The following is a 26762-nucleotide window of genomic DNA, read 5'->3' on the forward strand; positions in this document are numbered from 1 at the left end:
CAGCACACCTCAAGCTCATCATCTTCCACTACCAGTGGTCACAGATACTTTGTGAATTTACAGAAGAATGCTTAAAACATTCTTTGTAAGTGTACCATGACATACACCAGCACACAGTAGCCTAAATATTTTTGTGTTGCTGAGTTAAGATGTTCAGGTACTATGAACAGCAGGAAGAAAGACATCTGAGCCCATCTCTCTTACCTGTTGGAGAAGAGGAAAGCAATAGTGAAGATTATTTTGTCAACGTCAGGCTTTTGTTCTCTTGAGGCATTAAACGCCTTAAATCTATGAGAATACATAAGCCTTTCTTACATTTTCATTATTTGTTTTGCTGACTTATCCAGACTTTGGGTAAGTTCCAAATATAATAGGTTCAGATTCCTGGCTTCACCACTTGAGTGAGTGAGTAACTTCTCATGTGTAACAAATGGACAAATTTAGATTCCTCGTGTGTAAAAATGGGGATAAATACTAGCCTAATCTTCAGAGGGTTGACTTGAGGGTTTATGTTATCTTACACAGCTGAGTAGCACAGCTATTGACACATAATAAGCCCTCATAAAATGATTGCTTACCATTATTTTTCAAAATCTTCATGGTGTTCAAAGTTAATTTGAAATTATGTATTCTATTCTTTAAACGCTTTTAATCAAGAGGAGAAAATGCCTGAACATTGCTCATTCTTTGTTTTTTTATTTTAGGACAATTTAGTGTTTCCTTGAAGTATGGAAAAAGAGATTCAGAGGGAGCCATTGAAGTAAAACTTGCAGACCAAGATGAGAAAATGTTTGTATGTGGAACAAGCTGGAGCATTACGGAGGCCAACGTGGCCTGCTTCTATCTTGGATTTCAACAGTGAGTGCTTGTGTCACTGACTTTTCCCAGGGTTGATTTTATTGTTACAACTATTTGTTTTTTTGATGACCCCATCTTTCGGTGCTTCAACTTCCTCAACTGTAAGGTGAGAATGTTAACAACCTGCCTTGTGTCGTTGTCATGAGGGTGAAATGTGTTCATGACTAGCACTTAGAGCTCTGCTGAGCACAGAGCACCTGGAGGTTTGCTCAGATATCTGGATGCCAGTGCTTTGCTGATCCGGACAGTTGCAAATATGTTCATTACTCTCTAGTTCTACTCATCTATGATTAGGTCCATTTCTTCATACCTAATATTGTTTATATATGCCTTCTCCCTTTTTTTTTGATTGATCTTGCAGAGATTTGTCTATTTGATTAGTGTTTTTGATTTTTATATTTATAAATTGTCTCTTGTTTCTTTATTTTCAACTTTTGCTCTTATCTTTGGCCCTTTCTCTTTTCTCTATTGTTTTTTTCTAATTCCTTGAGTTAAATGCCTAACTTATCAATTTTCCATTTTCCTTATTTTCAAATATAAGCATTTAAGGTACAGATTTTCCTCTAGGTAATGCTTCATCTGCATGCCATAACCCTCCATAAGTGGGTATTTTATTTGTTTCTCAGTTCAAAATATTTTATAATTTTCAGTGTAATTTCTTCTTTGACCGATGGATAATGTAGAAGTTTTTTTTTTTTTTTTTTTTTCCTAATGAACTTGTTAGTTTGCATTTGGTTAGCTCCTTGTTATAATTTCCTATTTAATTGCATTGTGGTGAGAGAATGTGTCCAAATGATGATAACTGTTTAAATGTTTGTTAAGATTTGCTTTGTGCTGAATATATTTTAAATGTTTCATGTGCAGGGTTCTGTATAATAAATATGTTATCCATTAGAATAAGCAAGCTTGTTAACTTCTTTGTTCAAATATTTTCCCATTTATTTACTTACAAGCTTTCTGTGTCTATCTTTTAAGTGTGTCCTTTATTAACAGCATATATCTATTTTTTTTAAATCCAATATGACAATAACTCTCTGAAGAGTTTAGTCCATTTATATTGTTGTGATTATTTACACTGTTGAATTTATTTTTCCTATCTTATTTTGGGCTTATGATTTACCCTGCTTTTTCTGTGCTCCTGTTTCTTCCTTGTCCAATTTCTATTAGGTTAATAAAGCTGCTGTTGTTTTTTTAAATTATCTCCCTTTTCTTCTTCCACTTGTTTGAAAATCATATACATTCTATTTCTATTCTTTTAATGGCTATCTTCACATTTATACCATGAATTCTTGACTTAGGCAGTCCTTGCCCTCTTCAGGAATAATTCAAAGAAAGTCATTACACTATCAAGTTTTCAGTATTTTGTTCCACCTTATATTATCCCTGAAGTTAAGTGATATCATTATGTAATAAGCCATTACCATTACTGCTGTTCGGTCAGTGCTTACCCAGATGTACCTCATTTTTACCAACTTCTTGGTTTGTTGTTTCTTCTTACGTCTCACTCCTTCATTCTGGATTCAATTTTCTTCTTCCTAAACCACATCTGCTAGTAGTTCATCAGTGAGTCTTTTATCATTAAGTTGAGCCATAGGATATTTCTGATTTTCCACCATTTCTGACCTACCTACCATGATTCAACCTAATGGCAAACTCTCTCACTCTTTGATTTTGCTCTGATGATATTTTCTATAAACTCATGGACAGAATTCTCTGATTTTAGCCAGTGGGTATTTCCCTTAATTCCATAAAAGCTCACTGAGGGCATTTATCTAGTACTTTTAGATAGTTGTAGGTTAAGAAGTCTTTCAGATTATTCACCTCTCAGATTTCCCCAAATAGCTCTCATTTGTTCTCATATTTTGATGCGGTCTGGCAGTTTCATGACTACTGTATCCGCATTATGGATCTGAAACTCTTTGTTCCCTTTAATTGCTCTCTTGTTTCCTTTCATTGTAATTTATCTGATATTTATATTGCCATTACTGCTTTATTTTTGCTTACTTTTGCCTGATGCATCTTTGCTCAACTTTTTATTTTTAAGCCATTTTCCTCATTAACTTCTAGAGAAAAACAAGAAAGAATTGAATGTTCTGGAAGAATAGCTCAGTGTAACTCACTGTCTCTAGGATATTGGGTCATTGCGGTAGCTAGCCTCTTACCTACACAAATTCTGAACAAACTAAGAAGTCCAAGCAATGACATATAGATGTCAAAATAGCACCTTTGTACTGTCAAGACTGAATTGAGGATGTAGCTTAGTGTAAAAGCAGAATGGACGTGCTAAAATTAAACCAACTTAATCTCCCAGATCCCAGGTAATGATGGGGCCAACCAGATAAGACTTATAGCGTGGGGCAGGTGGAAAAGACCCCAAAAGGAAAAAATGGAAGTGCTGGGCTGACCTTGACTGATTTATATTTCCAAAATTCCCTGATCAAATTAATCCACCCCCTTTCCTAGAGAAGAGAAGTTGAGGCCAAGAATGACACATCTCTGGTTGGAAAGGAATCAGGAGTCTGGAAGAAGCATTCCTCCTTAACGGGAAACAGAGGAGAGGAAACCAATATTTGTGGGTGCTTGCCATGCCTTGAACTTTGGCCAGTCCATTTAAATGGATTGTTTTAGTTAGTCGTTACAAAACGCGGTGAGATTGTTACATTCCCTTTGTAGATATTGAAGATATTGAAGCTCAGATAATTTAATCATCTTGCCCAATCTATCACTCAAATATAGAAAATGAGAGGAAATTACTCTAGTCCCTTACTTCCCACAGTAAGGTTATAAATGCAAAGTACTAATTTTTCTACCCTAATGTTTCATATATTTGATTGCAGAGGTGCTCTTTATACTCAAAGAAGAGATCTTGCTATAAATTCCACTGAATGTCTACACGTGCGCTGTCGGGGATTAGAGACCAGTTTGGCTGAATGTACTTTTACTAAGAGAGAAACCAGCAGTTCTGAGGGTTTGGCTGGTGTGGTGTGTTACACAGAGGATGCTGGTTAGTGGAGTACTTGCCTGATATTTTCCCTTCCTTCAAGGTTGTTTATTTCACCCCAAACCTATAGTAAACAAACAAATGACAGATATCCTGTTGCCAGTTGCACATGAAGGCAAAATCCTATTTTGGGTTTTAGAGCCAAAATTGGTGCTTTCCCCCTACTGTACCCTTTTGCCATTCAAATATTACTTCTATGCAGGTTCCTATTTGGGTAGTAAAGTTGCTTGACTCCCCATTGCTTCCTTGAACATCTGAATCAAAGTTGATACAGCAAACACAAATTAAACATTAGAAGAAACTCTGCATCTCCTTTGAGAGGTCCAGTCAACACACCTTCCTTTAACAAGTTGAAGTGACCACACCTGTGCCTCAGTTGCCAGGTGGTCACTGTCACTTTTCTCCTCCATCCTGACATTGGAGTATTTTAGCCATACACATAGTGTTAAAGGCCAAAGCCTATTTTGGTGCTAAAAATAAGTACTATCAATATGTAAATGGCACTGCCCAAGTAAGTCATGGGTGGGGGGTGAGACTAGTGCAGTAGCATGAAAGGAATGGGTGAACACCAAGGGCTCCTGATTCCTGAATCCCCTCCCCCAATCTCAGCCAGTCCTCCACAATAAGTGCTGGTCTTCAGAGATTATAAAAAGGCCTGCATAAGTCAGCTTTGGCATTTCTTTTCCTTATTAACCATATATACTATGTTAATGTTACCACCAATGCATTTTATGTCATCTTTCATTTCTGCCTGACTTTTTTTTAATGTCCCCTTTATTCCAAACATGATAAAGATGTCACCCACAATTCCACAAATAAATTTCACCAAGATAATTCCTCCTTTACAGTTTCTCCAACAGACTCCTTTCAATGTGTGAATGGGAAATACATTCCTCAGAAGAAGGCCTGTAATGGTGTCAATGACTGTGGAGACCAGAGTGATGAGCTGTGCTGTAAAGGTAGAGATGAATCCAGCCTTTAAACCCACAAATGCATTCTTCTGACTAAGAAAGTAGAAACAACTTTACCATTGAAATAAGATGCCATCTCATTCAATTTTTTTTAACTTTTTAAAATTTTATTTAAAAATTTGGGGGGCAGGGATAATTAGGTTTATCTATTTATTTATTACTTTTGGTGGAGGTACTGGGGATTGAACCCATGACCTCATGCATCCTAGGCACACACTCTACCACTGAACTATACCCTCCCCCCTCATTCAATTTTAAGGATGAAAAAAGAGGGAGGATAAAGTTTAATGGTAGCGTGTGTTCCTAGCATGCACAAGGCCCTGAGTTCAATCCCCAGGACCTCCATTAAAAAAAATAGTAATAAAAACTTAATTACTTCCACCCCAAAGTAAATTAATGAATTTTTTTTAAGTACTGGAAAAAAAAAAAACAAACCTCTCTTCTGTTTATGTTTTCATAGGGTGCCGAGGTGAAGGTTTTTTCTGTAAATCAGGTGTTTGTATTCCAAAGCAGTATAAGTGCAATGGTGAGGTGGACTGCATTACAGGAGAAGACGAAATTGGTTGTGAAGGTAATTTAAAGTTTTGTGGTTACTTTTTTCCATTATTTGATCCAGGGGTTTTAGGAGGCTTTGTAATTGTTGCCTGGATCCAGTTTGTCAATAGAGACTGTAAAATGGCAATTTTTAATTCAACATTTCTTCTGCATTTATTAACTGAATTCTATAGAGAAGAAGTATTTTGTTTCCATGAAACGCAGCTCATCATAGAAAGGCAGAATGATATTTAATTATTTCCTAAGTGAGTTGGTGCTTTTTGCTTTTTGGTGCTCATTGGAAAACCTCCAAAGGTGAAAAATATTTACTAAGTACCTACTGTGTTCCACACAGACTGACTTCCTATCAATGCTTTCTGAAGGAAAAAAATCTCCCTAATTTATTACATTCATTCATCTACTCAATAAGTATTTATTAAGTTCTTACTATTTGTGCCAGGTCCTGCTCTAGGTGCTGGGGTTACAATAGTGAATAACATTTCAAACCCTGCCCCTTCATAGATCTTACATTCTAGTAGGGGAAGAGAGAGAATAAATAAGAGAAATAAGTAAAATATCCAGTAAAATAATAAGTACTAAGAAAAAAAAAAAAAAAACAAGAAAGGAAGGTATAAATTACCCCTCTGGAGGAGGGTAAGTTCTGAAATTTGAGATGAGGTGGCCTGGGAAGGCTCACTGGCTGAGGTTACTTTTGGGTAAAGAGCTGAAGGGAATGGTGGAACCTGCCACATGAATGTCTGCGCAAGAGTGTTCTAGGCAGAGGCAACAACCAGGGTACTGTTCCTCAGGCAGGAGCATCCCAGTGTGTTTGCAGAATAAGCAGCCAGGAGGCTAGTGTGGCTGGGGTTAGAGGTGGGGGTAGTGAAAGATAAACGACAAGCAGTAGGAGAGGCTGGAGAGGAGGTTGGGTGGGGGAGATGAGGGCAGATCAAACGAGGCCTGTTAGTGAGTGAAATGAGGACTTTGAGCAGAGGATTGACTGATCTGACTTTCATTTTAAATCAAGATAACTCTGGCTGCTGGGGAGGGAACAAGCTGTACGTGGGCGAGGGGAGAAGTAGGCGACCAGCCAGGAAGCTACTGCAATAAGATATCCAGGGAAGAGATGATAGTGACTAGGATAAGCTGGGAGGAATGGAAATGACAAGAAGCAGTCAGATCCTGGCTGTATTTGGAAACTAGAGCCAAAAAAATTTGCTGATAGACTGGATGCGCGTATGAGAACAAACGAGCAGTCAAAGATGACTCTGGGGGTTTTGGCCTGAGAATTGAAAGGATGTTGCTGCTTTCTTCAGAGATGGGGAAGGCTGCCAGAGGAGTGGGTGTATTCATACCCACCTCACTGGTGCACCCTATCCAGTGCTGGGCTGATAAGTGTTTAACAATTGGCTTTGAAGAGGGACAAGGAATCCCTGATTTGTATGTAGCTTTGGATAATTTCTGTGGTGTGAATTACTCCCACCATGGGTGATTTTAAGCATTGACACAGAGCACAGGTTGGTAGTGACACCACAGCCTCTTGTGTAGTGCTAAAGTCCCATGTCAGGACACTACTGAATGACTGATAACAGTTTACGGTGAATTTTTGTGCTTGTCTCACCTTCCATTCTCAAAAGTAAACATCTTGAAAACAGAATCTATTTTTATATTCCAAATGTCCTTGGTAAAGTGCCTTCCACACAGGTGTTAAATAAATGTTGAAGATATGTATAGATAAGTTCACTGATATTAATTATACACGTATAATTGCTTAGTATACCAAGTATTTGACTTTAAAGAAATTTTGTTTAATTTTCCATTGATACCACTTCTTAAAAAACACACTTTTTAGGATTTCAAATTACATCATTTCTTTTGAAGAGTATAAAGAAGTTGAGCAAAATCCTTTTATGTTCGTTAAATGTAGTGAACAGAGGAGAGAAAGAAATTTCGATAAATATTTCAGGGAGGAGGACAGTAAACCATGACTTTTGCCTATGAAACTTGACAGCTTCCTTCACTCCCACTTTCATTGAGATGTAATTGACATACAACACTGTACAGGTTTAAGATGTAAGCATGGACTTGACACATATACCTCAAGGTTATTACCACAATAAGTTTAGTTAATATTTGTCACCTCATATAGTTACAAAATATTTTTTCTCTGTGATGAGAACCTTCAGGATTTGCTCTCTAAGCAACTTTCAGATATACCTCAGAGCAGCGTTAACCATAGTCCCCATGCTGTGCATTCCATCCTCGGTACTTGTTTATCTTACAACTGCAAGTTTGTGCCTTTTGACTGCCATCACCCAATTCCCCACCCAATTCCCCACTCCCCGGTCCCTGTCTCTGGTAACCACAAATCTGACCTTTTTTTTCCTATGAGTTTGGGTTTTTTAGATTCCATATATAAGTGAGATCATACAGTATTTGTCTTTCTCAGAAGCTCTACAGTTTGATGTCACTTCTTCAGTATAATAATACTTGGGGTTTCTTCTCTTCTTTCTCCTCCTCTTCCTTCCTCTCTCCCTCCTTCTCCTCCTCGTGATTTAAAACTCTGAAGTTTAAGATCAAAGAAGTTGTTAGTTTATCAGAAAAAAAAATCCTACTGCAAGGGAGTAACTGTAACATAAAGATTACTTTTATTATTAATTTCTCAAATGCATATCAAAAATGCGTTTAGTCAACTGTCATTGTTACTTCACTTTATCTATCTTTAGATTGAGCTCTGCCTTGTATTTTAGTAATGATTCTAATATTCCCCTCTCTAAGAAACAGCAAGTGAGAGCAGAGATGTAAAATAAATATATTAATATATTCATTGATCTCTCCTTTTCGGTGGACAGATCAGAATCACTAAACCAAGGGAAGTTTGGAGTATATCTTAATTTCATTTATTCCTTATTAGCTCACTTTTTATTATTATAAGTTAAAAGAGTAAATAAATTTTGTGTTATGGTATAGTAATAGTAAATTTGCCGTTGGGTATATGTTCAAATATATCTAAAATGTGAATCTCTTTTTAAAACCCAAGTTAAAATGAGTTCCTTGCTGTGGTGAAATTGTTGTGTGTTTAAATATAAGATGAAACATTTGTTAATCAGTATTAAAAATCAAAGTAAGATGGCATGCTATGGCTCCCTTTTATCTTTTTGTAAGTACTAATTTAAGTCATTATACTATCCAAAATATTATTGATTGATTTATATTTTATTTGAGTGAAAATGATCTCTTTGCTACAGTGAGTTTTTCATTTTCTTTTTAGGAACTGAACATCCTGAAATTAAAGGTAAATCTATTTTTATAACATAAAATTTATATTATAGAATTGAAAACAAGAATAAGGCATTACAGCTTTTATGATAAATGTATAATATGTTGCTATGATAGGTATTTTTCTCAAATAAAAATTATCCTTTGCTGTGGTAAATATTTTGTTTTGGGTTTTGTTTTTTCAGGCCTTCTATATGCAGATCAAGGTAAACATTTTGTTAAGTTCTTGGGATATTGCAGAGTTGAAACAAAACACAGGTACTGCTGTCACCTTATAGTCTGAGGTAACTAATAACTGAGGATGATGTGGCCAGTTTTCACATTCATTTAGGCGCAGAGGCCTCTCTGCCTGGTGTGGTAAACTTTCATTCTCACTCTCGCAACCCACAGCCGGCTAACCAAAAAGCCACGAAAGGTACATTCCCTGCACCTCTGCCATACACCCTTCTCTCCCTTTACTTTGTCCTCAAAACCTAGGCGACTCCTGAAGAAACTGCCACCAGAGGAAAGATGACATCTTTTCATGATAGCTGCCTTCTTATTTACTTTTGTAAGCCAAATGTCCCCAAACCTTCCAGCTCTTTGGGGTCATCCTTTTCTTCGTTATTCATATAAAATGACCACCAGAAGTTCATGGTCTCCCTCAGGATGTCTTAGGATTCTGAGGGAGATTTTTATATGTTCAAGCTCACCCACGTTCCAAGTGGCTAATTTCAACTGTATCTTTGTATTCCTGCCCTTCATTTTGCCTTCCGAGGCTGCTGGGGATTTTTGTTTCTTTGTTTTCTCTTGTTTGTTTCCTCTTCTTTATTCCTTTTCCCCTTCCCTCCCTTTTGCCCTTACTTCCTTCCTAGCTTGGGACATCAGGTGCAAAGAGTTGAGGTAATGATATGCCTGATTATCTCTGGTCCAGGCAAGGGCCCTCTCTTGCTTTATTCATGTTCCTTTAGCCCTATACCTTACTCCCATTTCCCACAGGCAACCATTTTAATGTGAGTTGATGTGTATGTCTTTTTGTTTCTATGCATTCTTATTCAGTGTGTATTGTCTTGTGAGAGTACACTTTTAATTCACTTAGTATTGTATTGGAGATCTTATATTTCCTTTTGATCTTTTAAAAAAGCATTATGTTTTGAAGATCTGCCCATGTTGCTCTGTGTCCATCTAATCTGCTGCTTCTCACTGCAGCATAATAAAACACACTGTGGTGTTCATCTTTCACAGTTTACTCTCTACCTTCTCAGTAATGGACCCTCACCCCACAGTCACGCTGTAATGAATATCCTCTTCTTAAGGCTGTGTGGAAGGATTTCTTTGAGATATCCATCTGGGCAAGGAATTGTTGGGTCTTGGGGTGTGCATCTCCTTAATTTGACAAGCTAGTGCCTGTCTGTCCTTCTGCTGAGCTGTACCATCCTCACCTCCACCAACACTACCTGAGGGCTCTCCTCAATCCTACCAACATTTAGTACTCGCCAGCCTTCTAATTTTGCTAGTCTCTTACTTTCAAGTGATATGGTACTGTTTATTTATTTGAATTGTTGGTATAAACAGTGATTTTGAATTTCTCTTCATATGCATACTAGCTTTCTTAGTTTCCTCTTCCTTTCCTTTCTTCTGTTTTTTGCCAGTTCACAGCTTTTGCCTCATTTCATATGGAGGCTGCAGTCTTCTTGATGCATTCTAGATATCAATCCATTTTCAGTTTTAAACATACAAATACCTTCTTCCATTCTGTCACCCATCTATTAACTTTAGCCATAGTGAGCTTTGTTGAATATAAATCTTTCATCTTTATTTAATCAAAGACATTGATTGTTTTTCTTATGGTCTGGGCTTTTGGAGCTTTGTGCTGCTCTTCTAATAGTCGGTACCTCTCAGCTACACTGGACTTTCCCTGTCTTCCTTTGTTAATATGAAGTCTTCTCTTTGGTTCCTGTGGGTGCTTTTGTGAAAGCTCTGAGTAGAGCCTCTCTCCGCCCCAGAAAATAACCTAGACATGTGGCATAACAGACATATGTATGTCTCTCCCAAAAAGAACTTGGGAAATCGAGGGATAAGACACAGGATTGCTGCAGCAAAGTAACATTGCCCCTCTGGGCTGTATGCTCCTCCAGACAGAAAAACATGTGGGAATTCACGTTTGGATCCCCAGGTCAAAGTAATTATGATCCTGTCCGTGACTGAAATGTTCCAGGACAGCAGAGTGAAGATGGAATTGTCCCATATAAATTCAAACAGAAGTCTAAGGAAGAAAAGAAAAGGAACCTTTTTGTTTTTGTTTAACTTTTGACTTCTGCATCCCAAATGCCTAAAACTAACCTTGCCTAATACTGAAATCAATGAAATATCTTTGTTTGCATGACCCCTGTTAAGAGGTGCCTTATTATGCACAAAATGAAAGGATTCTTTTCAATGTCAGCTCAGGACTCTTTTGGTCAGTGTCGATGACAGCTTCCAACCTTATGTGAAGTTGTAAGTGCTTTTCTTCTCTGACCCGGGCGTTTTGCCTGCTCTAAATGCAGAAAGCTGCAGCACCATGAGTCTCACCATTCACTTCTACCAACAGACACCTCTAGTTTGTGCCTGAAAAATTTCTCCCTAGTTCCTCTTGAGCCTTCATGGTTACCTAGCTATGGAAAAGAAATAAGATGATGTGCTTTGGGATTTTGTACTGACCTTTTTAGAGGTAGAGCAAGTTCTTTATTTATTTTTTTGTTTTAGTTTTTTTTTGTTTTTTTTAATCAAAACATAGTTGATTTATAATACTGTGTTAGTTTCAGGTGTACAGCAAAGTGATTCAGTTATATATTATTTTCCATTATAGGTTTTTACAAGATATTGAATATTGTTCCCTATTATACAGTAAATCCTTGTTGTTTATCTATTTTATATATAGTAGTTTGTATCTGTTAATCCCAAACTCCTAATTTATCCCTCCCCTCCTTTCCTCTTTTGAAACCATAAGTTTGTTTTCTATGTCTGTAGGTGGTAGGACAAGTTTTGAGACAGAAAATTATTATCAAAATTTAAATGATTTTAGTGATTTAATTTTTACTATAAACATAACTTTAAACGTTTGACTGTTTTTTCCTAGAAGAAACAGAAATTTTGACTGCTGATATGGATGCAGGTAAGTTAACACTATTCTTTTTAACTGGTGCTTCACTGGTTAAATTTGCATTTTAATGTCATGTGCACATGTGTGAACATGTATGCATATGGGTGATATAATTGATTCAGGTAACAATTACCTTCCATATCAATTTTTTTTCTCTTAAGTAAATTGTTATTTTTCTTGGCTTTCTTTTTTTTATTATTGAGTTATAGTCAGGTTACAATGTTGTGTCAATTTCTGGTGTACAGCACAATTTTTCAGTCATACATGAATGTACATGTATTCAACCTTCCATATTAATTTAAATTTTAAAAAATTTCTTCTTTCCTTACCACTTGTAAGAAAAATAAACATGAATGCTTCTTGAGAACTGCTTTTAAAATGGGTTCATACATATGGCTAATTTTGAAATGAAAACAATACTCTAGTCCCACATATGGTTCTTCAACTTGTTATGAACTTTGTCAGGTCGGTTTTGTCAAAAAACAATCAGATTTCACATGGGATCCAGGACATACGTTTTGAAATAGATACATATAATTGAATTAACCTGTTTTTTTTGCAACGTTTTAAACCATGATAACAGAAAGTCTCTGAAGACCTGTATCCAGGCCAGTTGGGTACTTACAGCCAAATTTAATTAAAGTACCCTGTTCCTGGGTAGACAGGGATCAGTAAGAGCTTTGAGTCAGACTGGATTGTCTCAGTTGTTTGTTAGCAGTGTGACCTTAGGTGAGTAACAAGCTCAAATGCAAACTGGGAATGAAATATCTCCCTATTTTAGGGGGATTTAAAACTGAAATTCATGTAAGACTCCCTTCTAATTGTCAGGCCCCAAAATCAATCAACGGTTTAAAAAAAAATCAGGCAATGAGTGAAAGATTTAGAGCTCAAAGTTACAGATATCAGTCAGAGGGATTTCCAACAAAGGCCTTTTATTTTCTATTCAAGGTAATATTGATTTTCAGATACTACCCAAGCTGGTTTCACAGTCCTCAGTAGATAAGGTCTCTCCTCTTTCAAAAGTCCAATCAGAAATTTAAAATTTATCATCACATTCTTCACCCAACCCAGTTCTTAGGATGGGTGGGACTCCCTCCAAAAAATATTCTATCAACATTTGTTCACAACATCTCTCCCTTGAGGACCTACCTCCTTCTTATATGTTCATAGTAATTGAGAATGATATTATTTTTTTCTTTCTCATTTGAGGCTAAGAAGCAAGTTTGCAAAAATGTTCAAGCCATGATAGAATAAGGAGAGCATCTTATATGTTTACTTTCTTCCTTTGTCATGAATTCTCGTGCAAATTCATGTCTTAAGTCTTGCTCTACCATGTTTCCCAGTGACAAATGTGCCACGCCTGAGGGCTCACAGAGGAAGGAGACATCATCACATGTCAAGTGGCTAAAAACACAGCCCCCCTCCCCGCTGACTGATCCTGGATTGTCCAGGGGTTCATGGCACATCACCTCTCAGAGTTAATATGATCACTAAATGAGATAAACTATATACAAGGTACTTAGCCTGGAGCCTGACACATAGAGCTTACTCAGTAGTAACCTCATCAATGTTAATATTAACATTATTGAAAAGAGCCCCATATAAACAGCCTCTAGAAAGTAAAAGCCGTGAAAGTGAGAAGCTGGAGTTCTCCCTGTGACCACCATCCCGAGGTGTCACCCCCATCCTGAATTGTCACAGCAGCAATGCCTAAGCATGTGCATCTCTCACCTGCCAGAGGCTGGTACACATTTAACTCCCCAGGCAGCCTCTTTCTGCTGCTACTCCACCTTTAGGCAGAACTTCAGAGAATCAAGCCAATTTTCATATTAAGCCCGTGTTTTTGAACAAGGTGAATAGCACAGTTTAGCATCCAAAATAACTTACTAATGAATCTGGTCTGCTTCATACTAACTGTGACTTTACTGTTTTTGCAGCAGATAATCAGGAAGTTTGCCCACTTATGGTTTCAAAATCATAACGATACAATCTCTTCCTTCCTTAAAGAAAGAAAATGGATAAAGTCACTTTTCCCTAAATTATCCTGTGGAGTTAAAAAGAACATGCCCATTCGAAGAAAACGAGTCATAGGAGGAAAGCCGGCAAAACTGGTAAACCTGCATGAGAAGTTACCATGTCACTTCCCAGGAGCAGCCCAAGTTTGAAAAGGGGGAGGGGATGGATATGTAATTATAAGAGACTGAGAGTCTTGAAATGGAAATATCTTTCAGCCACCTGTTTGTATTGCTGTCTAGTAGGATGGCAGTGACCACATAAATGTCTTTTCAGGGGGAGTTCCCATGGCAGGTGGCAATTAAGGAAGGAAATAAAATCAACTGTGGAGGAATTTATATCGGTGGCTGTTGGATTCTGACTGCTGCACATTGTGTCAGGTAAAAAACCTCTCCAGTAGGTTTGGGGTCCTAAAATGAAGAAATTGGGTAATAGAGGTTGTGGCAGGTGATAAATGAAAATGTATATAGCCATTGACAAGTCCCACTCTATTATCTGCTTAATACTCTCTGATATTCATGATCGGGATCCCAGAGGCCAGTTCCCCAGAACCCAGTGGGTTCCAGCTGGCAAGGACAGATCAAGCCTGTAGGTGCCAAGTTATTTCACTTGGCTCGTTTGCATGGCGCAAGATCAGCTGGGAGGACACAGTTTAGGAATCTGGCCTCAGTTCTGACCTTTAGAATGAACAGAATATCATTTATTGAGCACCTCTTACAGACCAGATACTATGCCTAGCACATTCATATATGTTATTTTATTTTAATATTCTCAACAGTACTAAAAGGTAAATATTATTTCTCTCATTTACTTAATAAGCAGACTGAGACTGGAGGTTACATGACTTGGCTAAAGCTACCCTACCAGTCAGTATCAGAGCTGGAGTAAAATCAAGTTCAACATACTTGACAGTAACTTAGATGAAGGCCTGCTTGGAAAATCTGCAGGGGGCCCAAAATTGAGAGGGATAGGAAATCTGTTGAATGACACCCATAAAGATTCTCATAGATTGGAGCAATGCACCAAATTTCATCTCTTCCTTCTGAATGACCCTATTCTCTTGGCTGCTGTGAGACAACATTTTCTTGGTTTGCTACCTACCTCTCTGACCATGCCTCCTCATCTTTCTTTGCAGTTTCCTCCTCCTGTGACTGAGCACTGATGCTCAGGTGAAATCCTGGAGTTCCTCAGTGTGTATCCTGGCTTCCTCTTCTCTTCTTACTTCTTCTCTCTAAAATTATCTGTACTTTAAAACAGCGCTGTATGCTGACACAATGGTATCTCCAGCCTAGACCTCTTCTCCAATCACTGATCCTATAGTCAGCTGACTATCAGCACCTCTTGGCTCTATCAGAAGTACATCAAATTCAAAACATCTAAGATGGAGCTCATGATACGTCCTTTCTCCTCAAATATGGTCCTGACCCAGTGTTCATTTTCTTAGCAAATGACCAATGCTGTTCATCTAGTTTCACAAGGTAGAAATCTAAAAATCACTGCATTTATTCCATCAGTCTTACCACAGCCCAGCCAGGATATCACCAACTCCAGATGGCATTTTTAATTTCTAATTATTTAATTCTCAAAGCTTCTTTCCATCCCCACTGTTATCCTGCTTTCACCTCTCTTCTGGATTTCACTAACACCCACCACCCCCTGGTTGGCTCTCCAATGTTCACTCTGCCCAGCCCTGCCCCCACCTCTCCATTGCCTACTGTGCAGTGAGAGTAGTAGTTCTAGAGCTGGTTTTGACCACTTACCACTTAAAATTCAATGGCTTTGCATTCCTCTTGGGATAAAAAAAAAAAAAAAAAAAAACTCAACAGAATGTTTAACACGGCTCATCTGGCCCCAAGTGATCTACTTACCTTTGCCAATCTCATCTTGCCTCACAGCGTCACCTCTTGCTCCCTGCTCCATCTGTTCTGGGCTTCTTTCAGCCGCTCAAGTGTACCTTGTTCCCTGCTGCAAAGAGACCTTCATGTATGGTTTCCCATCCCTGAAATCACCTTTCCTACCATGTTTCCCTAGTTAGTGCTACTCTTGATTCAGATCTCAGCTCAACCTTCACTTCCTCAGAGAACCTTCCCTGATTCCCTGAAGTCAAAGCCTTCCTGATAAATTCTCAGAAGCCCATGTGCTATGAGCTCCTCTCACTTTTCCCAGTAGAATACATATCTTCTTTGGTGGGATTATCCATTTAATGCTGCTTCTTTCTCTAGACCCTGTGCTCCACAAAGGCAGGAACTCTTTCTGATCTTGTTCATTCCTGCATCCCAGTGGCTAGCCCAGTGCCTGATGTAACAGTGGGTGCGCACCAAATATCTATTGAGTAAATTGAATGGATAAGCAGACTTAACCTGTAAACAATATTCAGAGCCTCTGATCCTGAAAAACAACCCAAATTAATATGAAGCACAGCATTCTTGGAATACTAAGTATAAATAAAAGCATCCTGAACGCCCCATTAGCTCCTAGGACATCGCTGCTTAACTGTAAGGTGATTCCCTGAGAAAATGGTGGTAGATGCTCGATTTGCCGGAAACCACAAGGTGAAAATTGGTATGAAAATGGAGTGAGGCATGAGGACAGACAATATTTAGCTCATTCACCATTTCCACCAAGTTTTCAAGCGGCTACTGTGTTCCAGATCCACTACTAGGCACAGGCATCTACCCATAGATGAATAAGACCCTCTCTTTGACTTCAAGTAGCACAAACAGGAGGAAAAGCTTGTGTGCAAATAAACACAATGCAAAGTTAAGATGAAGTCAGTCTTAAAGGTCAAGATGATGATTGCTGTGGTCTTCGCCCTGGGAACCTCTGGGGTTAGTAGTGTAATGAGAGTCTGTGCTCTGCCCTCCCAGTTCCTCAAGCACATTTCTGGCTTGATGCCATCTGGTCTCTGCTTGAGCACCTTCAGTGCCATTGCTGTCACTCAGAGGCAGCCAACTCATTCTACTTCTGGCATCTCGGGTTGTTAGTGACATCTTTCTGTCCCTGACATTGAGCAATTAGATGAACTATTCCTCTCTTCATTTACCTATTGACTTTCTTTAATTCTGCCCTAAGAAGATTTAGTTGCACTGCATCATGACAGCAAGGATGAAAAAAAATTTTTAAAAACCTGGGAAAATAAAAAAGCTCCTTAAAAAGGAAAGTTATAAAGCTGAAGCATCAAAAGTCCAATTTTTAGTTTTTTTTTTTTCCCAGTGTATTTATTTCCTTTTTCCTTCTGTTACAGAGCCAGCAAAACTCATCATTACCAAATATGGGCATCATTTACAGACTGGTTAAAGCCCAACTCTGAGATAACCGTTCAGTCGGTAAATGAAGTTATTATCCATGAGAAGTACAATGGGAGCACTTACCAAAATGACATAGCTTTGATTGAAATGAAAAAACACCCGAGCCGAAAAGAATGTATGCTGTTTAATTCAGTCCCTGCCTGTGTCCCCTGGTCTCCATATCTATTTCAGCCTAACGATAAATGCATCATTTCCGGCTGGGGTCGAGAGAGAGGTATATGTTTTATAACTTGTTAATCAGAATTCAGAGGTTGAAAAGGAATGGGACTAGAAATGCATTGGAGCTAATTTCTGAGTGCTCAGAGATAAACATGGTGTCAAATCCAGGAAAGTGAGTGTCAGCCAGGGCTGGCTTCATGGGCTTAGGACCTGAGTAGGTGTCCAGCACCCCAGCTCTGGGCACCATAGGGCCTTGTTTACTGCTCTGCTGTCACTATCATTAACTTTTTAATCATTTTTTCAAGGGCCCAATCTCACATTTTCAATTTTCCCTGGGTTCTGCCAATTATGTAATAGATCCTGATGCAGAGTCTCAAAGGATACCTGTACTCTGTGCTACTAAAACATACATTGAGGGTTAGCCATTCATCAAGAAAAAAGTAGAGTGACAGGGGGACATCCAGCATGGACTTTTTGGGTTCACTAGAAAGGTACTGATGGAGGATTAAAAAGGTTTTCAAAGGGATAGTCCTAGTATAGGCTGAGTCACCGATCCTACAACCCTGCTGCTCTCTCCTCTCTGCTCCCTGTTCTCCATTTTTACACCCCCACATCCCACAAAGAGAAAGGGAACATAAAGAATACATTCCTTGAGCTTCTAAGAAGACTGGAAGTGAACATTCATATGAGCAAGAGATGTAGACACTTAAGGACGACTTACTTAAAAGATCTCCTAAATTAGAGATAGATTAGAATTAAATTAGCCAGTGCTTTTTCCTTCATCTTGAAGAGTTAGCCTAGAAATTTAGCTTCCTTTTGATCTCAAACTCTCTGTATAAATAACTTGAACTTATAAACTCCTATTCCAAAACATTCTTTATAAATTCCATATTGAAAAGTATAAAATATGCATATAAATTAACTTGCATTTGTGGTATGTTTGAATACTCAAGACTTACGAAATACTGAATTGTATTAGTAATTAATTCATCCAGAAAGTATTATGTCCTTATATTTGTTCTGTTTTTAAAAAACTTTCATATGCACATTAACATGTAAACACAAAAGCAGAGATAAAGTATGACAAGCCTACTTTTCATCATGCAGTTTTCACAGTTATCAACATTCTACTATTCTTGTTTTATCTCCCTGAATTGATCACAATCACAGTAGGATAATTAGGAAAGTTTACCTATAAAGGGGTTAGTAACAAAGTTGTGGGTGGCAGGTTAGGGAACCACAAGGGCTATGCATGGACCCAGGACTAACAGGACCAGAGCTGAGTCCTTTCCGAGATCTGAAGGCATAAGGCAAAGGAGAAGTTACCAGAAGGAGAAAGAGCCTCAGAGCAGGCTACCTTGAGAGAAGTAATGATCTTGGGTTGAAGGTTAGAGCCAGCCCCACTCCTGCTATCCTCACGCCTTCCCTCCTTCCCTTCTGCCAGAGTCCCCTGTTGGAAAGAAGTGAAGACATTCCTATTGAGGCAGTCCCTCCCACTCAGGCTCTCTGGGCAGCGGAGGGCACAGAAGGGTGGAGAATGGATCCAAAGGACAATCAGGAGCTTTTCAATATATTCCCCCCAACACTTATTTTTCCTGGAGCATATTAAATCAAATCCCAGATATCATGTAATTTCACCCATGAATACTCCACTATACATTTTTACTAGGTAAGGACTTAATAAAACAAAAACAAAAACTCAATACCATTCAGACCCAACAAAATGAAAATGATTCCATTCATTTTCTAATTCATTTTCTGTTATCATCTAATAACCATCTGTGTTTAATATTCGTCCATTATTTACAAAATATTTTTACAGCCAGATTATTTCCACTGGAATCCAAACAAAGTTCAAACATTGCATTTAGTGGTTGTTTTTCTTAAATCTCTTTAAATTTAGAACTGTTACCTCTTTCTTTTATTTAAAATGTATTTATTTTAAATGAGGGTGGCGGGATATAGCTCAGTGGTAAAGTGTGTGCTTAGCATGCACAAGGTCCTGGGTTCAATCCCCGGTACCTCCATTAAAAAATAATAATAATAACAAATAAATAAACCTAATTACCTGCTCTCCCCCAAAAAACTGCTGTCAAAAAAAATGTTTTTAAATTAAGTATTTTAAATGAAACTAGGTCATTCTTATTTAGAATTTCCACGCCTTGAATTTGTCTGAGTGTATCCTTATGTGGCATTTAATATGTGCTTCTATTCTATGTATTTTCTGTAAACTAGTAGATATGTTCTTATGCATTGATTTGTTTATTAATCAAATGTGGTTTTACACATTTGTTGAGCCCTTACTGTGAGTGCAAGATATTAATGCCAAAGTGTTAGTATTTCACTGATGAAAAATATGGACCCAGTCAACAAACTTAGGTGCTGAGGCTACAAAGTAGAATGACAAAAGCCAGCTCTCACGGGACTTACAGTTCAGAAGTGCCATCAGACATGAATGCCACTGTCAGCCAGCAGAATGTGACAGATGCCTCGAGAAATATACAAAACAAGAGTTCAGGGGAGGAAGTAATCTCCTGAGTCATTAAAAATTACTCACACTGTCCAAGAGCTAGTTTTTGAAGTCTTCTCCTGAGTTAGGGGAAATAATAAATTACTAATTTTTGGAACGCTCTTATCCTGAAGAAGGTAGTCATCTTAAGACTAACTTGAAGTAGGACTTGAAAGAGAAAAAAGAAAACTCTTTCCTGATTTGCCATATATGTTGGTGGATTTATTTTTCTCCCTCTGCTTCCCAGAAGAGAAGAATTTTTGTCCTACAGTTAACAACTATGTGCTCACTACAGAGCTGGGGTCTGTGGGGGTGTCCTCTCAGGATAAGCCAGAGGTCTCTGTCCCCAGGTAGTTTACAGATTAATTAAGGAGGCAAGTCATTTGGCATAAAGTGTTTAGTGTATCATTGAATTACTGAGTTTATGCATTACTTAATTACATAACTATTTATTAAGCAAGTACTTTGTGCTAGCGTGAAACTGGTGCTGGTGCAGCAGTGAATGAATCAGGCTTCGCCCCTGCCCTCCTAGAGCAGGTAGAAATTGCTGCAAGCTGGGAGAAAGATGAGGGGAGATGGGACAAAGATTCATTCCCTAAACCTGAGACAACTCATGCTGTGTTCTTAGGTTTTTCCCTGCACTGTTAGTCAATAACAGTACCTGGCCCTTCTCTTTCCTTGGACCAAAAATGTTCAAATCCCAAATCTGTAACTTAAGTGGAAAGGAAATCCTAAGTCCTCTTTCAATCACTTTCAAATCATTTAGGAGATGGAGTTCCTCACAGACACACAAAAACACATAGATACTGATAACTTCATATGTGTTTTCTTCATTTTAAATTCTTTTATTAAAAAGTTGTTTTCACTCTAACAAGCACTTTCAAGAAAATAAGAGGCTGTAAGAAGACAGGAGCTATTTATGTGAGAAGACCCTGATCCCAGATTTTGATAGATATCCCCCCGAACTCAGTGGTCAGAGCAGAAGGAGTCTATCTCGTTCACCTCAGAGCACCCAGCTCGTTATTAAATGAGCATGACTTTGGGCCCTGGGTTCAATAATGCCCCTTGACTATTTTTAGAAAGACAATTATACAAACTGGGGATATGAGCAGTGTGTGATTAAATACGTTAATGAATTATCCTCAAAGGTTTACAAATACATTAAAGAATATACATATTTTTTAATGGTCCTGATGGTCTACTAAATTATGAGAGTAAATATTTATTTCAATTTCTCATTTGTAACTTCTAAATGTCTGTTTGTTTTCTCACTTTGTTTAGATGACAAAAAAGTCTATTCACTTAAGTGGGGTGAAGTTCATCTAATAGACAACTGCTCTAAGTTTTATTCAAATCGCTACTTTGAAAAAGAAATGGTGTGTGCAGGTAAGTACTGAGGGGCTTCTCGGAGATGTCGCCATACCCACTACCAAACTCCTCTCCCTCCCCACCTTGTCACCCCCTGCTCAGGGCCTCAAACCCTTTCCTTTGGCCTTCTAGCTGTTGCATCATCAAACTCTTTCAGTCCCTTCCCCTCAGCTCAAGTTCCCACAACTTACTACCCAGAGGAAGAATCTTCGTTAAGCTATTGCATAGCAGTATAGCCAGGTGACTAAGAGCACAGACTCTGGAACCAGACTGCCTGGGTTTATATTCTGGTTTTTACCGGTTGCAATTGGTGTGACTTTGAGCAAGTTTCCTCATCTGCAAAATTGGTGATCTTCACAGATGAGGAAAGTGACACACAGAGCAGCTACATCAGCTGCCCACGCCTCACAGACAAGAAGTGGTATATCCAGGACCCAACCCAAACCTCTTGTAAATAAAAATCCAAATAACCTCATTTCAAATTCATCCATTTGGAAGTAAATTCTCCCTCCTTGGAAATCCCATTGCACTTCTTACAATACCTGCCACTCTCTCCTTTAATATCATAGAGAAGCCACTGCCCCTGGCTAACACAACTACAGCAGTCGGTACTCCGGGTGCTGACTCAAAGGCAGGGTCCCCGCCAGCATAGAGCATTTCAGATGCTCTACTGAAACCACTTATACATTGTGGATTACAGAACAAGGCAGAGTTACTGGCATCCTATAACTTCTTGGATACAGTGATTTAAAAATCTTAGGAAGTCATTAGAGTGAAAAGAAAGTTAGCAGACCATTCCCTGTGCCCCCACATCTTAAAACGGAGTTCAGGATTACAGAGGACAAAAAGGGAGAATAGCGCAAAATCTACCAGGGGGCAGAATCACAGTTAAGAGGACAAACTCTGAGGTCTGGCTGCCTGGGTTCAAGTCCAGGCTCTGCCACTTATTAGCTAGATGACCTTGGACAAGTTAGTTAACCCCTCTGTGCCTTATTTGTCTCATCTTAAAATAAGAGATGATAATGATACTTACCTCATAGGGTTGTGGTGAGGATTAAAACAATGAATACATATTAAGCACTAGGTACTCCTATTATTTTCCCACCCAGTCTTTGATGCTACTTTCAGATTGCTAACTCATCATAGTAAATACTTCCACAAAGGAGAGAAAGCATAGAGAGCACTTGCTAAATTTGGATAATGAGTAGAACAGACAGTACTTCCCACCCGGCATCTCTACGGCTCTGTGGGCCCAGCCAGGGTCTGTGAGGGACAGCGCGTCTTACTTCTTGTCAGGAGAGGGTAAAAAAGTCGAAGTTGGTACAGACGTTGGTGGAAGAGGCAGGTAGTCAGCATGGCAGCCTTGACAAGTGGAAGTAAGTGTGTGACTTTCTTTCTCCGTTGTCTTTCTCAGGTACAGATGACGGTTCCACTGATGCTTGTAAAGGGGACTCTGGAGGCCCCTTAGTCTGTCAGGATGCCAACAATGTGTCTTATGTTTGGGGTGTTGTGAGTTGGGGTGAAAACTGTGGAAAATCAGAGTTCCCAGGCATTTACACCAAAGTGGCCAATTATTTTGACTGGATTAGCGTTCACGTAGGAAGATCTCTTGTTTCTCAGTACAATGTTTGAAGCTATGATCTCTCTCTTCTTTCTGCTCTTTTCCTCTCAAGAATTCCATTTTAATTGAAATGATACTGCACAATTAGTACTTCGAGAAAAAAAAAAGACAATTTTATTGGATATTTTTTAAAAGTCTCTATGAAGTTTATGCTGTATTGGAATTTTGCTGTATAATTCTCAAATAAATATTTTAGTCAATCATACATATTTTATTTATTAGAAAATGACGTTAAATTATCTATTTATTTAGGAGTGCTATATTGACTGGACTAAAGGGTTAGGTAGTTGAAGGACAGTGGATTCACAAAAGCATGATTCAAATCCCAGCTTTACTGCCTACTCATTGCTTGGCCTTGGGCAATTTACTGTCTTTTTTTGTGTCTCATTTTCTACCTTTAAAATGGAAACTGGAATTTTGAGAAAATGAAGCTGCATCCTGAAGTAAAATGTTTAGCATAATACCTGTCATAATGACTGACCTCACAGCTCTTGAAAGTTCTTGAAAAACTGGTCTTCAGTTCCTCATTTCAGAAGTTCTCCTTGACCCTTTCTTTAGACCTCTCCACAGATACTACAGCACAATCACTGACCCTCCTTGGTGTCAAACCTCACAGTCACTTAACCATTCTCACCCTCCTCTGCCCCCAGGCAGCAGTAGTCAGCCCCTCAGGGCATCACATTCTGTGCCTGGCCTGCTGGTCTTAGCCTTCTTCTCAGCCTCTTCCTTCTGGTCATTTCTCTCACTTTGTGCTGGTGAACTCACCTAGATTCAGCTTTAAATCCCACCACGGTCAAACTGTTACCGAACCAAACTTGGGTCTGCTCCCCCAAGTGCAGTAAAGCCAATCTACTGACACCGGGTTGTGGTGAAGGAAAGTGCAGCATTTATTGTAAGGCGCCAGACAAGGAAGGAGTCCAGGGCAGCTAATGCCCAAATCACCTGAACTCCCCGATGGGTTTCAGGGAGGCATTTTTAAAGGTCAGGTGAGGGAGGGCCATCCCAGGGTCTATGATCAGCTCATGTACTACGATTCTCTGGTTGGTTGATGATGTAACAGTTGATGTCACAAGGCGTTAACATCAATCCTCAGGCTCCAGGAGGCCTGGGGGCTTCGAGCTCGTGCTCGTGGTCACCACGTAGTTAACTTCTCCCATTTGGTGGGGGTTTTAACACCTATAAAACAACTCAGGAAGTGTACTTCTGAGAGGAGCTAAAGCAGAGGATATGGGGGAGGGGTCTGTCCTGGGAAGGCCCTATAGGGTTCTGCTCAGTTATACAATGACTCACAAATTCGCATCTCCAACCCTAGCCTTTCCTGGAACTCCAGGCTGTGTATCTCACTGAGTACGTAACACCTCCTTCTGGGTATCTAATCGCATTTCCAAAGAAACAAGGCCAACCCAAAGCTCTGCCACTTCTTAAACCTGTTCCTCCCTCCTTAATCTCCTATGGCCCCAAAGTGCAGTGGACACCATCCCTCTATCTCATGAGCCTGCTTTAATCTCAGCGTAGCGCTTGTCATCACCCAACATACTCTGTTTTCATTTGCCCACCTCTCCCCCTCGATGCTCACCCAGCTAGCGCCCCCTGCCCCCACTCCACTGTAAGACACTTGAGAGATTTTGTCTTCCTTCTGTTGGCACCCATAGCACTTTGTTCATAAAAGGTGCTCAGTGAATAAACATTAGCTGCTTTTATCTTTTTTTTTAAACCACAGCTATCATCATCCTGAAGGCAAAGGTATATTTTTCACATAAATATTACCATCGAAACCTGGGGTCCAGTCCTGGATAGAGTCCTTAATAATAATATGAATGTTTTAATAATATAAATTTTAATAATATGATGCCCATTTCTACACATATTCCAAAATCAGTTACTGCCCAGATTTTTTGCTTTTAAAAATTTTGATAAAATATACATAACAAAAATTTTACCATTTTAACCATTTTGAAGTGTGCAGGTCAGTGGCATGAAGCATATTCATATTCTTATGCAACCATCCCCAGAAATTTTTTATCTTCCCAGACTGAAACTCTGTGCCCAATAAGCAGCAACTCCTTCTCCCCTCCCATACTGCCCAGATTTTTAATTCCTTTTGTTACTGAGTTCAGGAGAGTATTTGGTTCTCTATGGCTGTGCAGTGATTTACATAGCACTTGTTTATGATTTTGCTCTTGCGCCCGGGGACTGACTGGGCTGGTGGGGCAGTCCTCCACCCTCTCATCCAGCTGCCATCAGACGAGGCTAGGACAGGCATCATCTCCAAGGCTTCTCCACTCACATGTCTCTTGCCTAGGTGGGAGGACTCAACAGCTGGAGTTCTCAGTCATCTCTCTCTATGCTCTATGTGGTGTTTCCACATGGGCTGTCAACATGGTGACTCGGGGGCACCAGACTTCTTACACAGCAGCTGACAGCTGTCCCAGGGATACCTGCAGAACCTGCACTGACTATTTTACCCCAGCCTGGGAAGTCACTTAGCCTCACTTTCATCACAAAGACCTGACCAGGTTCTAGGGGAGGAACTATAATCCATCTCTTTTTGGGAAGGGTGTCAAAGAATTTGTGGCATGTTTTAAAACCATCACCTTGTCCTGACCCAGCAAACTTGAAGCATGTGGCACCTTAGCAGATATCTGTGTATGAGACAAAAAAAAAAGAGTACTAAGGGTTGCAAGCTGAGAAACCCAGCACATGGGCACATTCAGCTAATCTAGGAGGGTGTGGCATCGTGGGCTTTGGAAGGACCAGTTCGCACAGTGACCTAAGATCTGGAGGCCTCACAACAGCGTGGACCAGGATGGGGCATGAAGAATGAAGAGCCAGCTTCTCTACAGCGAACCCGTGTGGCAGAGACCTGGAACAGCAGGAGAGGATAATGTGACTCCGGGGCTCTCCCACAGGTCTGTGTGAGGGCTCCTGCTCACACACCACAGAAGCCAATGGAATTGGGTTAATGAAAAAATAGATTTATTCAAGAATATCATGCAGTTCAGAGAGTCTCCTGAAAAGCTAGAGAGTTGGAGGCTGCAGAGACCACCATAGACCTGCTCATCAGAGACTCCCACAGCTACCAGCTTGGGCCCCAGGCTCCATGTACAGCTTGTAATGCAGAGGGGGCACTGGGCACTGCTGCTTGACCCCTTGCCATTGCTGCTTCACCCTTTGCCATCGCTGCTTCACCCTTTGCCATTTATGCTTCTGAGAATTAGCATGGTCTTCCCTGAAGGTGGTCAACAAATGGAGCTCACAAGACGTCAGAGCTCTGCCATCACCGTATTTAAGCTTGGCCTCAGAACTCACCATCTTATGAGGGAGATGGAAAAATAAATTATAAATCTGTATTTTGCTAGATACAATGGTAAGGAAACCTCATGGAAGACTCATAAATCAGCCTTTAGAGTACAAGAAGTCTTCCCCAAAGGTGAGCCTAATCTGAATTAAGGAAGAACTTTCCGGGCAGATGCAAATGCAAAGCCCTGTGGCTTGAGGAACTAACTTCAGCCTCAGGAGGACAGAGAGCAGTTCCACATGACTGGAGCCCAGGGCACAGCTGAGGAGCTGGAGAGGGAGGAAAAGCCAAATTACGGAGGGCCTCATGCCAGAGTTAGCACCACTGAAGGACTTTGGAAAGTTCATGCTAGAGGCATCGAGGAAGACGTATTGGAGGGGGTGAGATGAGGTAGGGAAGAGAATTAAGAGATTACTGGAGTAATACAAATGAAAAATGATGAAGGTAGAAACCAAAGCAGGGCACTTTTAAAGGTGATAGCACTGGTTCTAGATATGCTAAGGAGTGAAATAGATGACATCTGGGGACAGAAGAGATGACAGAGCGGGATGGGGTCTAGAATAATTCCCAGGTTTTATCTTGGATAATGGGGTGATTGATGTTGCCATTGATTGCAGAAATAAAGGGAAGAGAGGAAAAGAAGTAGGTTTAGTTAGTTAAGGATGTCTTGAAGCTGTGCTGTCTCTGGGAGCCCAGGGAAGATATATAGTATGCGGTAGAAA

At 39.5% G+C, this 26762-nt stretch overlaps 1 protein-coding gene and 1 non-coding gene across 4 annotated transcripts in view; one reads left to right on the forward strand and one right to left on the reverse strand.

Moving 5' to 3' along the window:
* The window catches only part of CFI (complement factor I), a 39911-nt gene extending 16964 nt beyond the window's left edge, over positions 1-22947 (forward strand). For 2 of the 3 annotated variants that reach the window (XM_031467738.2, XM_010981079.3), the window contains 12 exons: positions 705-858; positions 3696-3862; positions 4708-4818; positions 5291-5401; positions 8636-8659; positions 8829-8849; positions 11741-11776; positions 13772-13875; positions 14054-14157; positions 17022-17299; positions 21035-21139; positions 22536-22947. In XM_031467738.2, coding sequence (XP_031323598.1) covers positions 705-858; positions 3696-3862; positions 4708-4818; positions 5291-5401; positions 8636-8659; positions 8829-8849; positions 11741-11776; positions 13772-13875; positions 14054-14157; positions 17022-17299; positions 21035-21139; positions 22536-22753 — 1433 coding nt within the window. In that variant the 3' untranslated portion in view covers positions 22754-22947. The remainder of the gene's footprint in view (positions 1-704; positions 859-3695; positions 3863-4707; positions 4819-5290; positions 5402-8635; positions 8660-8828; positions 8850-11740; positions 11777-13771; positions 13876-14053; positions 14158-17021; positions 17300-21034; positions 21140-22535) is intronic. The other variant, XM_031467745.2, reaches the window with a different exon arrangement.
* TRNAP-AGG (transfer RNA proline (anticodon AGG)) lies at positions 4998-5070 on the reverse strand. The gene has a single exon. It is a non-coding gene; the product is annotated as a tRNA-Pro (tRNA).
* Positions 22948-26762: the final 3815 nt, after the last annotated feature.

The sequence above is a fragment of the Camelus dromedarius genome, chromosome 1 (genome assembly GCF_036321535.1).
Source record: "Camelus dromedarius isolate mCamDro1 chromosome 1, mCamDro1.pat, whole genome shotgun sequence".
Taxonomy (NCBI): Eukaryota; Metazoa; Chordata; class Mammalia; order Artiodactyla; family Camelidae; genus Camelus; species Camelus dromedarius.